Below are 15291 nucleotides of genomic sequence, written 5' to 3'. Positions count from 1 at the left end.
AAAATACACAAACACTGCCAGGTAAACGCACTCATTTTTCAGATTACCTTGTCTTGTAAGGGATGAGCTGTGCAGTTCAATTTGTAAGCAAGGTCTAACATAAAAGACAGTCTGGCCTTATTTCCTCCTCTGGACTGTTGGAGATTGAGTCACATCTACTGAGTCTCTCTTATTTTTGTGCTGGCTTTAGAGATGCCAAGAGGTTCCTCTCATACTCCACTGACACGCTGGTTCTTGACTTCAAGCAGCTCCAAGAATTGACAAGTTTAGTCTAACTGTATTTGAGGTCACAGGATAAACTTCCAAAATTAGAAACAAAGCAACATTGTGAGTATAATTAGAAAAAACTCAATGTGAACATAACAAAAGTGACATAAATTAAGATGTTTTTCCTTTTGGAAAAAAAGGATTTTAATGGGTTTAAAAACATTTCTGTACAAAAGCTGCTCGATGACCAGTATTTGCCGTCCCATGGTGACAATACTTCTGACTATTGTTTCCTTCAGCAGCAACTCCCACAGGTCTTGTAACAAGGACTATCTCTTTGGCCAGTGGTGCCTGGAACCCCTGCAAAAGACAGTTACAGAAAGACTTCAACTCTTGCTCTAAATTCACTCAAGACTGAAAACCTCCGATAGGTTACAATGATTCTATTGGGAGAGCATCATGATGCAGACAGAACCTTTCCCCCACCAATGCTGCCCTTATGTAGTGTTGCTCTTTTATGGCTAAATAATACACAAGGATCATGCCTTGTAAGCTACACATTAAGTATCTGTTCAGAATAAGACTGTTCGTATTTGGCAGTAGTTATCTCCCTCCCAAGGTAGGCAAATGTTCTCCGTACCTCCACCTATCTTTGTGGCCAAAGAAAGCGACTCCCACATCTATTAACACAGAATTTTACCTCAGCATTTCAAACCTTCCACCCAGAATTGTCTTTGATTGCATTAATCCTGACAAAGCTTTTTTTTCTTTTTGCCTTTAAACTGACGTCAAGCTGTGACGCAACCTCTTCCCATGAAACACGTGCTTAAGCTCCCACAGCAATAGAGGACAATAGCTATGCTTTGCCCATAGCTCCGGGGCACAGGTGTGAAAACACTCCACCACTGCGATGAGAGCAGGCTGACAACACACCTATCAGCCTTCCCGGCCAGGTAGGACATGCTTCGGTTTCCAGATTGTTGAAGTTTGTTAGCTCCAGCAAATTTCTGCACAGAAAAAAAAAAAAACCACACACACAGTGAGGTAACTGGCAAATACAGTATATTCCATGAGAGTCATGTGCTGTCAGGTCCCTCCGACGAACATTGCTCATTTGCACCGTGAGCTTTACATTTTAGGACTTCTTTACATGCACGTGCACTGAATGCATCTGAGTAAGTGCTGTTCTACTGGTCTAACCTTGACATGTGAGGCACAATATCCCACTGATGACAAATTTTACCCATCTAGACAGAAAGATCGGTACAGGTTGTCCCAAAGTCACTGATTAGTTTTTTTTTTTTCCCCTCCTGAAACAAGTTTCAACTGACACAGCAAAGGATTGCACAGGAAACTGTTTCCTACACTATTAGGCACAAACTTGTTCAGCTTCTAAAATATGATTCTTAATGAGTATCTAAGATGCTCCCTGGTACCATCTGCCCTCCAGTTAAATATGCAGGAAGGCAGAATGCACAGGAAAGAGGCTGAAATGCAAGAAATGAGCTTTAGAACTTAAAATTAATGCTCGAGCGCCCAATGAGCTCAGGCATTGGCACCCTATTACCTCATGCCTGAATGCCCACTGACGTCACACATCAGCACCCAAATGCTCCATGAATGACCTGGGGTGGGTCAGGGGGAGACGACACAGGAACTGCCCTGTTCTGGTCACAGGTTCCCCAAGTACGTGTTTGATTGTTTATGTTTTCTTTCTTCTCTTCAAACTCAATTAGCAATAAATTAAGTAAAAATTCTCTGAGCTGAGACTGTTTTCCTAATGACAGTACTTGGTGGAGAATGTGGGCAACATGCAGACTTGACATGGTCTGAAATACCTGGACTGAATTTGAGATTTCTGAGGGTGCCTTGATTTTGGTATTGGGAATTTGTGGCAGTGTGCTGTGGTCTAAGTGTCAGGCCTGTGATGTATGGAGGCGTAGGTGTGTACAATGTATGAAGAGAGGGGAAACAAGAAGGGAGTCTGAGGGGCCCCAGGAAAGCTCTTCCTGAATGGGAAGAGGTTGTAATACATTGGAAGCTACACCTCAGTACCAAGCGCTGTTAGGGAACATTCTGCTGATCCAAAAAAAGTCATTTGCCTTCCCCAGCTGGCTACAAGCTATCATCATTTCTGTTCCTTCTTTCATGACATGCCCATACCTTGCCTGTGTAAGCTTGCTTGGCAGGATCAAATTGCGGCGACTGCTTCAATTTGCTGCTTCCTAAGGGAGAGAGGAGAGAAGCTGTCACTAAAATTTTCCTTAGAGAGTACATTCCATGGTGTTCCTCTGATAAGGAGATTTCACTGCAGTCTCCCACATGCTAAAAACCAGAAAGGTCTCTTAAGGCCAGGAGATGCTTTTGAATAGATACTTGCTACAAAGGAGTCAAATCTCCTTTGCCTCCTAGTTCCTGGGGCCAAGTTAAACAGATGACTTTCTCTACAGAGAAAAGAAGCAAAATCTGAATCCCCAATCCCCTTGGCCAACGGTTTCAGGATTTTGTTTCTCAATTATAAAAGGGATGCTAAACTCTACATTTCTCAAGTTAATTTATTTTACTATTTCCCCACTGAAAGGTAAATGCATTATAACAGTTTGTACTGCCTTGGCATGTACATTCACACACAGCCTTCTCAGGGCTCAGCTGGCAACATTTTCCACAGCCTGCAGCACTCTAGCGAGAGATCCAGATCTTACCCGCAAACACTTTGAAGTTGGACTTGCTGTAATCAAAGGGGGTAAACTGCTTTGGTGTTTCCAGCTCCTCTGGTTGCTGGGAGGCTTTTGGCCGTTTCTTCTCTTGTTTTGGCAACTCTGTTCCCGTTTCACTCATGACTCTCTCCCTCTTCTTATTAGCTTGTTCCTGCTGTGAAAGCAACCCACAGAATAGAAACAAGGACAAGTTCAGGACAGGAGAATGAAACATCTCTGTGTAGGCATGAACACCAGCATGCAGATGAACTGCCCAATGGACCTAGGCCCCAGTGACAGCTACTGCCTGTGGCAATCATAGTGTGGGGAGAAAGCACTCTGTTCTTGCTTGGGCCTAAACTGCTCCCCCCCTGCCCCGCAGGGACTTTTCAGATGAAAAGCCAAGTTGCCATTTCACAGGATACTAGAAGCTGAGATCTGTTATGGCCCCACAGGCAGATTTGGGGGAACCCAGACAAGTGAGGAACACAGAGGTGCAGCAGTGGAAAACATTCCCTACTGAAGATACAGAGGGATGCGAAGATTTGCACGGCACAGTTGCTAGGGGCCTGTTGCTACACACAGGGCAGAACCACAGAAAGACTGCTATCAGAAGACCGTCATTCAGATTTTTTGGAGTTAGAGGGCTAAGAGTTTCTTTCTGAACTATGTTACAAAGGTCAAGAGGACCAAAGGCTGGAAGTAGGGAATTCAATGACATACCATAGCTTGCTGACGAACAGACACAATATTTGCTGTTGCCTCTTTATACACCTTCTCTGCCTGGTCACGAGCAGCTGTAGAAACAAACAAACATTACTGTAAAATGCAGGAGTAAGTCAGCCAGGAGCTTAGAAAAAGCAACCAAACCAGCTTGTAGCAAGTCTCAAACCAAACAGAGTACAATCTTTGTTAAACAGTCTCATCCATCATCTAAGGTTTTCTTGTAACTGGGAAACAACCTATGTGCATTGGGAAAAGCATGCTAGCCAACACATTGAGGAAGGGAAGAATGGCCGTACCTGACTGCTGGGCTGCTTTCTTTTTGGTTTCATCCTTGGACTCCTTCTGTACTTGTGTCTGACTCATCAACTTCCATCGATTGCTGATCTGCAATGCAAAAAAATTACCTGGGATCACTTTCTTTGAAGTTTTATGGCAAAATGGAGTTTATAAACTTGCTACCACATGCTGGTCTTCATTAAGAGTACAAAAGATCAAATTGGATTGTAAAAGAGATTAAGATCTGCTGCACCAGGTGAAGTAAAACCATGTGCTTTAAAAGTTCTGAGCTACAAACAAGCCGTGAGAACAAAGGCAGATACAGACTTCAGTAGTAGTTTGTATCTTTGACAGACAGGGAATATACAGTGGAACGTCTCCAATCCCTGGTTCTTTGGGGGATATGAATGCTAAAGAAACAATGAACTACAGATTCAGGAACATGTCAAGTTTCTCAAAACTTACATTCTTTTTCTAAGGAGAATCCAAGGAGAAAAAAAAAAATTCTATACTGCTGAGGTTCCCAAAGGAAAATAATCTACTTATTTGTTTCTTTTGTACTACTTGGTAGGAAATTTTAGCACAAGTCTTACTTCATAAATTTTTGATGACGGGTCAAACTTTGCAGATTGTGAGACATAGGCAGGATTCTGTTCTGAAGGTAGGTACTGTAGAGAGGAAAAAAATTCTGCTTTAAACACAGCATGTGACATTTAGATTATTGCTAAAATGTTACTTAAAATGTTCCAAATCCAAAAGTTCATATTTAAGAAACATTCTATAGATAGAAAACCTTTTGGAAAAAGTTACTACAGCTATGGCCAAGAGAAATATTACAGAAAAAAACAAACAAAAAACCCCAAAAAACCAACCCCTAACCACAGACCAGAAAAATTGTTTTGATATTATTTCCTAGTAATTTGCCACTCCAAATCTATAACAAAGTATTCTATTGTTCTTCAGATTCATTAGAAGAGTAAAATCAGCTCGCTAACCCTAGCTATAAAGTAGAGATGAAAATGTCATGCAAATTAAAAAAACCTCAACTTGATTAAAAAAAAAAAACAACAGTGAAACGTCTGTTTACTATGTAGAAAGAGATATATCTAACAGGCATTTCAATATGTTTTGAAAACAAGTCCACACGTGTGTGCTTTGCAAGGACAATCTCTCGATTCCAGTAAGAGGGCAGCAGCTCATGCTATATCAAGCTCTTTTGGATATGCCTGGAAAAACAATTCAGAGCATCCTCTGCAGTAGGTACTTTATAAGTCCCACTAGAAATACGGTTTGGGAGGTTTTACCATTCTAAATGGATTTTCAAAGGACTCCATTATACGCTGAGCTTTCTTCTGTGCAGTGGTTAAAGTCTTCTCATTTCCTTCATCTTCTTCACATTCCTGAAAGGAAAAAAAAAAAAAAAGAATATTAACATTAATAATTTTGGGTTTTGGGTATTGCCATTTCATGCACGCTATTTTGCACTCTGTTTGAAACTCCACTGATGGCAGTAACCCTCCGGAGAGATGTAATTAACTTGCTGGCCTCCTGACCTAGTTGTCTGTGTTATGACATATGCTTGACAGGAAGCCAGATCATTTCCGTGCACATCCCACCTTACTATTTCTTGCAACACTTTCACACGGTTTTATCAGATTATTAAATATGTTTTCTAATACTTAAATACCGACACTATCACAAACATATTGCTTACACTGAATATGCTGACAGTGGCAGTAGCAACAAGACATGTTGACTCTAGCTGAACACCCTGAATATTCATTGTCCTCTCAGTGTCTGAAAAGAGACAACCATGTTCCAAAATTGGTGCAGGCCCTATGTGAAAAGGAGACAAATTTTTTATTAGATACTTGTATATTTTACGGCTTTTTTGTGTCATGAGATTTCACTGCAAGTTTCTTCAGAGCTGCTTATTTCCCCATGTCAAAGCCACATCATGTCATTATTAGCACAGTTTTTAGGTTAAATTCAAATTACCCAAGTCAGAGTTGTTCTGAATAGCATCCACAGGAATTCGGGAACTGTCATGTGGTCCAAAGAAGGTATTCTCCAGCCTCTGCAGAGAGATTCAAATTATAAACACCATTAAAACACTACTCTATGAATCTGTATATGTTTTCACATATTGCAGGGACACATTAATAAAAATTCAAATAAAAGGGTGAAATTCTGAGACTGAATATTCTTAATATAGCTCACATGCCAGAGCACGTTGCATCTGGCATCAAAAGGCTCTGTGCAAGCACCCATTGGCTAATGGAGATGTTTTACTTCATATGCACGACGAGAGTAAAGGAGTCAGCCTTAGAAACTCATCTGAAACTTCTCTTCTTACAGATCAGTCAGTATAGACTAACACACATGAAACTCCCTAGCAGCTAGAGTGCTGATGAAGCCTTCAGCGTGGCTATTAGGGCAGATGGTAAAATACCAATTTACAGCTGGTAATGTTATGAGTCTAGCACAGAAAAGTAACAATAAGCTAAAGCTGAGAGACCTGTAAAACGGATGAGAATAAACAATTTACTAGAAGCTAGAGTTTTCCTACATTTGTTTCTGAGTTTAAAGCTTAAGACATTAGGTAACAAATACTATGTAAACAGTACCTCAGGGGTGGATAGAGGGGCTCTCTTCTTGACTGCCACAGCAATCTCTGACTAGAATAGGAAAGAAAGATAAGTCACTTAAATGCATCTGACCTATTTCTTCTAGGCTGGCCTCCTTATCAATGTTTTCAATACACTTATTACAAGCTAGCAGGTTAATAAAATTACATTCTTTCTTCTTCTCCTGCAGTGTTCGCATATGGATACATTTACACACCGCACATAGAAAAGACACCTTCATGCTCACAAATGGTTTTGTTTCACTAAAGGAGGAAGACTGTATTAATATCAACATGTTGATGATATATTTTAACTAATGAACCTCTGACACCTAGGGTTTGGGTTTTTTTTCTTCACCATAGCTGTAAGAGATTTATGAATCCATTTACATGGCCAACAAATTCCACAAGGTCCAGTTCTTCCTCACGCAGGCTAACAGGATATGCAATGTAAGACAGACAACTGCACGCTGTTCAAGTAGTGTCTGTTCTTTTACTGCTCTAGTTCTCCAGGAAACTACACTGTGTGTGAGCCAGCACACAGCAGACAATAGACAGGCAAGAAGAAGTTGCAATATATCTTTCTGCTCTACTACAGAACACTATATTCACAGTGTTCAAAAAGCAAACTTCAGCATACACATCATCACAGGTCACCATTTAGCTCCAGACCCTGGCTTATGGGAAGCAAGTGATGAGTCTCTTGAGTGGTATGAACTATTCCTACCTTGAGCAGAGGCATCTCCCGGGCCTGCTGAATGAGAAGATGCAATTCATTAATCTGCTGGCGAACTAGTGGTGGGACTGGATTACAGCAAGCAATGATGCCCTGGGGTTCTCTGAAGAGAGATGAGAAAAATTCAGTGTGCTATATTTATGGCCAATAAGTTAGGCATTTGCATTCAAAGGATGTGCAGCCAGATATAACCATGGTCCTGACTGTGACAGAATAAGACAAGTCAGATTAATCTATCAAGAGCTTATTCTCTGTGATGAAAATTCTTGTGTACCAGGTTTGTACAGATAAGGAGAAACCATTAACTCAGCTCTCCTCTCACTTATCTTTTCTGTGGTTGGTCTGTCCCCATCTTCATTTTGTTCCTTGTTCAGTATTCATCTATGGAAGCTGAGCCCAGCAGTGGACTTGCGTTTAAAGATACTTTTTTGTTATTCTCAAGTATGGATGTTAGATGATGAGTGCCAACTATTTGAGGAAAATGTTGTATAAATTGGGTGTTTTAAGGGATCTGCCCCTTGCCCCCTGCCAATCCCTTTAGGAACTGAAAAAACACCCAAATAAACGCTATGGGGAAACTCATCCCTCTCTTGCTTTGTAATACTGCAGGAATCTCAAGGGGGATGTGTGACATATAGCAATGCAAAGGAATGTGTTTTATTAGTGGAATAAAATCAGAGACATGAATCCCAGAAGTTTGGAGCCTATAAATAAATAGCAGTATTTCTTTATCTTCCAAACTGAACAACTATAGAGAAAAGCAGTATTGACAGCTGGAAGGAAGGGACCAACTGCAGAAGTAATTACACACCAGGAAACGACTTGCTGGATATTAAAATCAAATGAGGCTCCTCAAGGGTGAACAAAACTTACTTGGGTAGCTCCTCTGCTATCTTCAATAGCATATGACTTGGTAGCACGTATCTACAACACAAAGAGGCAGCGTGAATGTAACTGAATGTTTAAAACTCTTAAAAGTACCTTCAAAATGCCCAAGTCTGCCCCAATTACAAGGTCTGAAAAGATGAAATCAGTTAAAAAGAAATTAAATAGGGCTGATCTAGATACCTGTAAGAACTTACATAACAGGACTTCAGTGTAAAAAGCAGCCTAATTTCTAGAGGTAACAAAGCAGTTCCACCTCGGGGGTGGGAGGGGCACAATCCAAGAGACTTACTGAAGCATTAAGCCAGTATCTGTAACAAAAGACTTCCTACCCTGTACTCTCATCCTCTTGACGCGCCATCTTGTCTCTCCATGCAAACAGCAACCTAAATGCTGCTAGCTGCTGTGTGTTGAGATGTTTTTTCTGCCTCCTGTAGAGCTCAAGGTAGGATTCATCTGAAAAGAGGGGCTTGATGTATTTCTGGACAGGAAAAAAAGCAACACTCATGATGAGTATCAGATCTGTGCTTTCTAGTTTGCCTTGCTTCACTGAGACAGATGCAGACATAAGGGATCTGAATAAACTCAGGTATACTGTCTCTTGGAGCTTTTACCCTAAACTATTGGTAGGAGCCTATCCCTGAAAAACATACATCTCATCCACTTCTAAGGGAAAACCACCCTCACCAACTCCAGGAGCAGCTTTGGACATAACAATATCTTCAAGCTTTACCACATTAGACAAGGCCAACTTTCATAGACAGTATTTTCCACAGGCACAATATAATTATCTCGTAATGCAACTCCAGCTAGGCTTTGAACTTCTAGGAACATCCAGTAGAACTGGATATGTTCCTTTCTCTCTTGGAAAAGACACACCTGAAAGCATCGGGAGGCCAAGGAGTGCTAGCATTCAAAACACAGAAAGAAGGCATCTGAATCCAAGGATTTTAGCTAGCAAAACAAGTGACTGCACACAACTGACTCAGAGTTTATACAGCTGTTTTCAGACACACAAAGAGGAAAAAAACCTGCATCTATGCAACAGACACAGAACAGGCAAAGGACTTTCTGTCCTACTAAGCCCACACTCTGATCCAGGTAATCCAACCTGGTAAAGCTTTACCTTCAGGCAGATGTCCCTGCTGCGTTGCCACACAACTTGCAGCTGAGTGGGCTGCTCATTCCCTCTCTCCCACAGCGCCTCCCTCACTTTATCATAGATGTAGAGCAAGTAGTGAGTGTCATCACGGGCATACTGAATCATTTCTTCTGGCAAAGGGCTAGAAAAAGAGCCAAAATTACACTAATACATTTCAGTTGCCCTGCCAAAACATCACTTTCCTCTTGCAAGGCATATTAGGGCAAACTGCACGTAAACTGCGCCAAGAACTACTATGGAAATTCTTCTGTTTCCTTACTGAAGGATTTGTTGGGCAACAGCAATTACATGCTGTGCACTCTCCAATTTAGACGGCATCTTGTTCACATGATCGAGAGCAGGATTGTCGTGTAGCTAAATTGGATGGCAGAGCTGCCTGCTATGGTATTTGACGTAACTCTTCTCTCTTTGCAGAGCCTACATAACGTAGACCTGGGATCTCTGTGGTGTGCAGGGTCCGTCTGCATAGCCAAGCTCTTTGCTCCAAGAGCATACTGCTCTACCTATGTGGGTGACTGAATGTTCGGGTGGGGGGTCTACAGGAACAAACACTGACTTTCTCCATAATACTGCAGTGGTTAAGCGCTGTTCCTAAGAATTGAGTTTCCAGGAGCTTTTCATTACTTAATCTTTCCTGGTCTTCGCAAAAGAACTCATTTTCTAAAGAAACACGGGAAAATGTAACACTGGTAAAAGAACTTAAAGCACAGTCAGGTAAATGCCGTGCTCATTCACTTTGAGACTAACCTCCAGCTATGGGGCTTGCAACTAGAAACACGCTTCTGCTCTAACAATGCAAACAAGGGTAAGTGCTACCTTGCAGCTCCAGACCATTTAAGGGGTCAGTTTTTACCGTATCCTCCAGTCAGCCAGCTGGTACTGCTTGTCAGCATCTACACTGCAATACAGCTTTAGCAAGTGGTCCAAAGAATGCCTGCCAAGATTGAGGAGACGAGCAGCTTGGTGAGTATCAAACATGTTCACCAAGTACAGACCAAAGTCTTTCTGCAGCCATTCCACATCTGAATCTGCACCATGAAGGACCTGGAAAAGCAAAACAAATTTAGAATGACATGAAGAATATTTCTACTCCAGGCTGGCAGTGCTGTGGTTTCATATTCATGGGTCTAGGACCAGATTTCTTTTCTCCCTGTCCTTCACTGTTAAGTGCAGAACTACTAAATGATTGCACTTGGCAAACAATTCCCCACTTACATCAAGGAAACAGGCACATGAACAAATTATAATGAAAGCAGAGCCAACTGACCAAGACAGAGCACCCAGTGTGCTTTTAACTATAATAAAGTTTAAACTAAGGGGAAAAAAAAATAAATTCTGGTGGTGAATTTGGCAGCTGACCTTCACAATTGCAGGGTCTGTGAAGGTCTCGTTGAGAATGTTCATGTCACTGCGCAATTCCAGTGTATCAATAATGAAGTCTTCTGTTCGGGTGGAAATCTGCATCAGACATGTCAAGCCCAGGAAGCTCCTATAGGAATGGTGCTGAAAAACATGGAAGAGAGACATAAGCTAGGATCCATTACAGAAGTAATACTAAAAAACAAACAGCACCCCAAATGAAAGAAGAAAAAGACAATTGGATGAGCAAGCTTTCTCTCTGCAGTCACTAACGTGACATAAAAAAATACATGGGATGAACTGAAAGAAGATCAAATTCAGCATGAAGTATGCAGCCAGTACTACCATTGGAAAACTTATAATATTGACACAGTTTAATTCAACCTTACAGACAATATCTGACAGGTCAGGGTCATGAACTGTCTTTTCATGTCAGACAGTACAAAAAGCAGGAGAAAGAGAAGACTACAAAACAGACTGGAATAATATAATGGTCTCCTAGGTACTAACAGTAACTTTTAAACAGAAAAGGCACTTTGATTACCTCTAAGTCCAGGGCAAATTCTTTACAGGTCATAAGCTTTTCATTTAGTTCTACCAGCTCATCCAGTGTGGCGATAAAATGACAGGGTGTTTCCTTGATGGGCCTGTACATCTGACAGAGCAAATTATTAGCCATGGTATGTTCTCTGTCAATTCCCACCCCTGACCTCCTCCCTCAACTCTGAAATTCAGCAAGTATGGCTGTCTGTAAACTTACTGCATCTGCAGTAAGGTTAAATTAGTGTGGGCACTTACCTGGGGTTCTGGTTTCCTGAGAACTCCATCTGGTGGAGAAAAATGCTCCAGTTCATACTGGTAAGGGTGAGCAAACCTGCAGAAATTAGCAAGACAGGCACAGGCTATATTTCAGTCATCTTTATGAAGCCAGAGCACAGAGGCTTTGAGAGTTATGGCAGTTTCCCTACTGAGCAGAAATTTGGCCTCTTATTAAGCATAGGTTTAAAATAACTGCGGATGTTTAAAGCAAATCACACGTAACGTACTGGGTGGACACAAACACATGCAGAGCTGTTACACATGAATAGCATCAGCACAATAGGACCATACAAGTGCATGTTCACCAATGGTACTCCAAGCACCTTGCTGTCGGTTTAATTTCTTACATGTCTTGCTCAGTTTGCTGCGTCCTCTGCTGGTGTATGAAGTCTGCCAAAGCAGCTGGCACATCCAAGTCTTCAGGGCGCTCCTTTCGCTCCCGTCCACTTTTTGTGAGGGCTGAACAACCAATATGGAACAACTGGACTGGGTCCCACACATAACATGTTCTCAGCCTACTACTCTCTCCCCTCCACCCACCCCAAGATCCTATTAACATCATAAAGTATCAAAAATCTTAATTTAGACCTGCAGCTTTTGCTGTCAGCAAGATTTCTGTCTGCACCTCTAATGACAACTCAGTTACTAGGTTTTACCAGGCTGTCGTTAAGCAAGACACAAGGTGGTTCTGCTCAAGAGCATGGAAGGAGATTAAAAAATCTTCAGAAAAATCTTTCAATCATTCCCACTTACTAAAAGTACAACCACATCAGTGCAGACTAAGGATGAATCACCAGCAGCAGAATGACATGCTGCCAAGACAGAATGTCACGCTGGTGGCTTTGATAAAGCACCCAAAGCAAAGGTAGGTCTAACCATACACCTGGCACTCCTAACTAATTAGAAAGAAGTATCTGTAAAGCCAACTAGATTAGTCAAGACTGCTCCTGGTGCCAGAGTGACTCTCATCATGTACGTTCAATGGCGGTAAAGAGAAGGAGCAGAATATCTGTTTGGAACAGATTATTTGCTGTATACCAACAAGAAGATGCTGTATACTGACCTACCCTTACATTACACATATGTAAACAACAGAGTCACAGAGCTTACTACACCTAAATGGTCAACATCTCCTGCTGTTACCTGTTTTTACAGTCAATGAGTTTTAGCTCTATACTGCGAGGACAGATGTGTGTCAAATACTCTCAATAGGTTACCCAACAAAAAATAAAGCCCTTACCCTCAGGCAAAGGTTTCAAAGCATTTGGCTTGATAAAAAGTTTAGGTACAAAGGGAGTGTTGGAATTGTCAATCTTCTCCCGAAACTTAAGCTGTGGTCGAGAGATATTCTTGGCATGAAGCAGTCGAAAGGTTTCAGATTGACTTCTCTTGTGGGATTCTCCTGCCTGTTTAAAAAAAGGTAAACCACATGTAAAACTCATGACTTAACAGACATTCAGAGTTTCTTTTACTCAGCCTGACCCAATATTCAAAGGAATAAAGTTATACCCCAAACTCAAAAGTAAGTCACTCTTTTGCAGTGAGTTCAGAACCTAAGAACGAAAGTTCTCTTGAATCAGGATCTTGAATTCATATGAATAAGCAAAAGAAAGGCTGTTGTGTACATCAAACTGAAATTGCAATTGAAAGCACACAGATCCAGAATCAAGTTTGAATAAATAGAAAAAGGAAAAAAGAGGAAGGGAATTAGGATGTGTAAAAAATAAAGTGACAGAACATTTTACTCAACTCCATTGGAAAATCAGTAGTGCCAACATTGGGAAAAAAGCTAGGACAACACAGCAAACTGAACGCAGAGGCCTCACCTTGCGGTTCCAGCTGGAAATGATCGTCTGTGGGGGCTGTAAACCAGCAGGGAGGACTGGTTGCTGGTTTTTGTTCACTCCTGCTGCTTCATCCAATAAAATACCCTAAATTCCAGAAAAGCGAGGTGAAAACCCAACACCTGTTAAATTACCATGCTCAGCCACTCTAGTCAGACTTAATACCTCCACAGCCATTTCCCCTGAATTCTGTGCAACATGAGACAGACAAATGTGGGAGGAGCATGTTGAGCATACGGGGTAGGAAGAGTTTCCTCAGAGAAGCAGCTCTATGAATTTACAGACCTGTTCTCAGGTTGTGAGGTTTGTGTGCCAAACTGTATTTAGTTTCCTCACAATCCACATATTACCTTCCTTCCCTTTGGGCCATAACCCATCTGCCTTAGCTGCTGTGACCACTGGCCTAGCACATGGAAATGTTTTTAAAATAAAAAGGAAAGCCACCACTGAAAGCATTACCACTGAAATTCTTGCAATGAAAAAATAAACTGTGGCAACTGCACAGTTTATAAGAACAACATCCAGAAATAATTTGCTTACCACTCTTTCAAGAATGACGTCATTGGAGTCAACCAGCATATCAAATTTATCTTCCAGCTCTGTCACTTTGCTGTGATCTTTCATGTGGCTACAACAGCCATGGTATTGCATCACCTTGCTCATGCTTGCAAGAGAACAGTACAGCTATTAGCAATTTTAAAGCAGGCATGCTGAACACTAAAGCATCCAATTCTCTTCAACCTTCTACATCTTCGAAGTTTGAAAATAAATCAAATGCAGTACCTATAGATAACATTGCATGAGCAGTGAATAGAAGAAACACCTATAGAGTACTAAGTGTTAGAATTAATTTCTCATGAACCACAAGACTTTTAAAATACATAGTCTAATGTGTTGCATATCTCTGCTCTCTGCACAGCTCTTTATCCAAATCATTATGAAAGGCACTCTTTAAACTTGTTACTTAAACTGTCAAGTGCTAGAAAAGCATCTAAAATCAGGTATGTGAAATAAAACGTCTTTTTCTCTATAGGAAGTTTGGGTGCTACCTTCTGTTTTGAATTGGAAGCTATTAGCAATGGCCCAGAGACACAAAAGCACCCTTACCAGTGAAGGAGACGATCACCCTGTGTTTCACAGTATGCCCGGAAGCCAGGGAAGCTTCGGTAGAAGTCGTACTCATCGCCAGGCTGAGGAAGCCCATTAGATGCCTTTGTTGCAGCTACCACTGTGCCAAGAGCATACTGTGCAAGAATACCACGTTATTAGAATTTTTTCAATGTTTTGTTCCTCCATTTACCCAGGATACTATTTGGTAAAAATGCGTTTTGCCTAGCTTGTTTGAACTGCGTGGTTCTAACATGTGATATCATCGGACTTTTCAACAAAGTTTACAGTCATTTAGCTCACGTTGTCTATTTTGACACCTTTAAAATGATGAAAGTCTAATAAAAAGCCTTAAAACTCAGTCTAGTGTTTAAGACCTGAAAGCAAGCTTGTTAAATCAGCAGGGACACAGACAATTACTTTATTATTTTAACAAGCCCCTCCCGCAATGCTTCCTGTTTGAGAACCGGCAGGCGTTCCCTCTCTTGGAAGCAGCAGCGTGCACAGGTGAAAGGCAACGTAGCTGATGTTGAGATCTGTAAGCCAAGGGGCAATGCCCATCGCCACACGTCCTGCAACGGCCCTCGGGAGGGTGCAGATTCCTCTGCATTTCGAGGACCCGCGTGGGACAGGCGGCAAACTCCCGCCCAGGGACGGTGCGCTTAGGACAAGAGGCCCGAGTCCAGGCCGGCAGCAGGCCCCAGCGCGCCTCTCTGGTACCCGGCACCCGTGGGAGCGGCCCGCACCCACCCTTACCGCATGGCGGGGAACGCCCACGGGGGGGGTCCTCACGGGTGGCACCTACTGAAGTGGGGGTCCCTAGGCAGCCCCCGCAGGGAAGAACTACA

The 15291-nt window shown here is 41.9% G+C and overlaps 1 protein-coding gene across 1 annotated transcript; it reads right to left on the bottom strand.

Moving 5' to 3' along the window:
* Positions 1 to 378: 378 nt before the first annotated feature.
* EXOSC10 (exosome component 10) lies at positions 379 to 14580 on the bottom strand (the record flags this gene model as incomplete). Its single annotated transcript, XM_009701409.1, has 24 exons — positions 379 to 567; positions 1141 to 1214; positions 2371 to 2432; positions 2910 to 3078; positions 3627 to 3700; positions 3926 to 4013; positions 4499 to 4573; positions 5210 to 5305; positions 5620 to 5702; positions 5904 to 5982; positions 6533 to 6583; positions 7259 to 7370; positions 8141 to 8191; positions 8485 to 8633; positions 9279 to 9435; positions 10168 to 10358; positions 10674 to 10817; positions 11218 to 11328; positions 11472 to 11547; positions 11840 to 11951; positions 12733 to 12898; positions 13319 to 13423; positions 13877 to 14000; positions 14444 to 14580. Coding segments are annotated over 24 exons (2517 nt in total), but the record flags the coding sequence as incomplete, so codon positions are not given.
* Positions 14581 to 15291: the final 711 nt, after the last annotated feature.

Source organism: Cariama cristata, unplaced genomic scaffold, assembly GCF_000690535.1.
Source record: "Cariama cristata isolate BGI_N322 unplaced genomic scaffold, ASM69053v1 Scaffold36875, whole genome shotgun sequence".
In the NCBI taxonomy this organism is placed as follows: Eukaryota; Metazoa; Chordata; class Aves; order Cariamiformes; family Cariamidae; genus Cariama; species Cariama cristata.
This window is presented reverse-complemented; position numbering and strand designations above follow the sequence as displayed.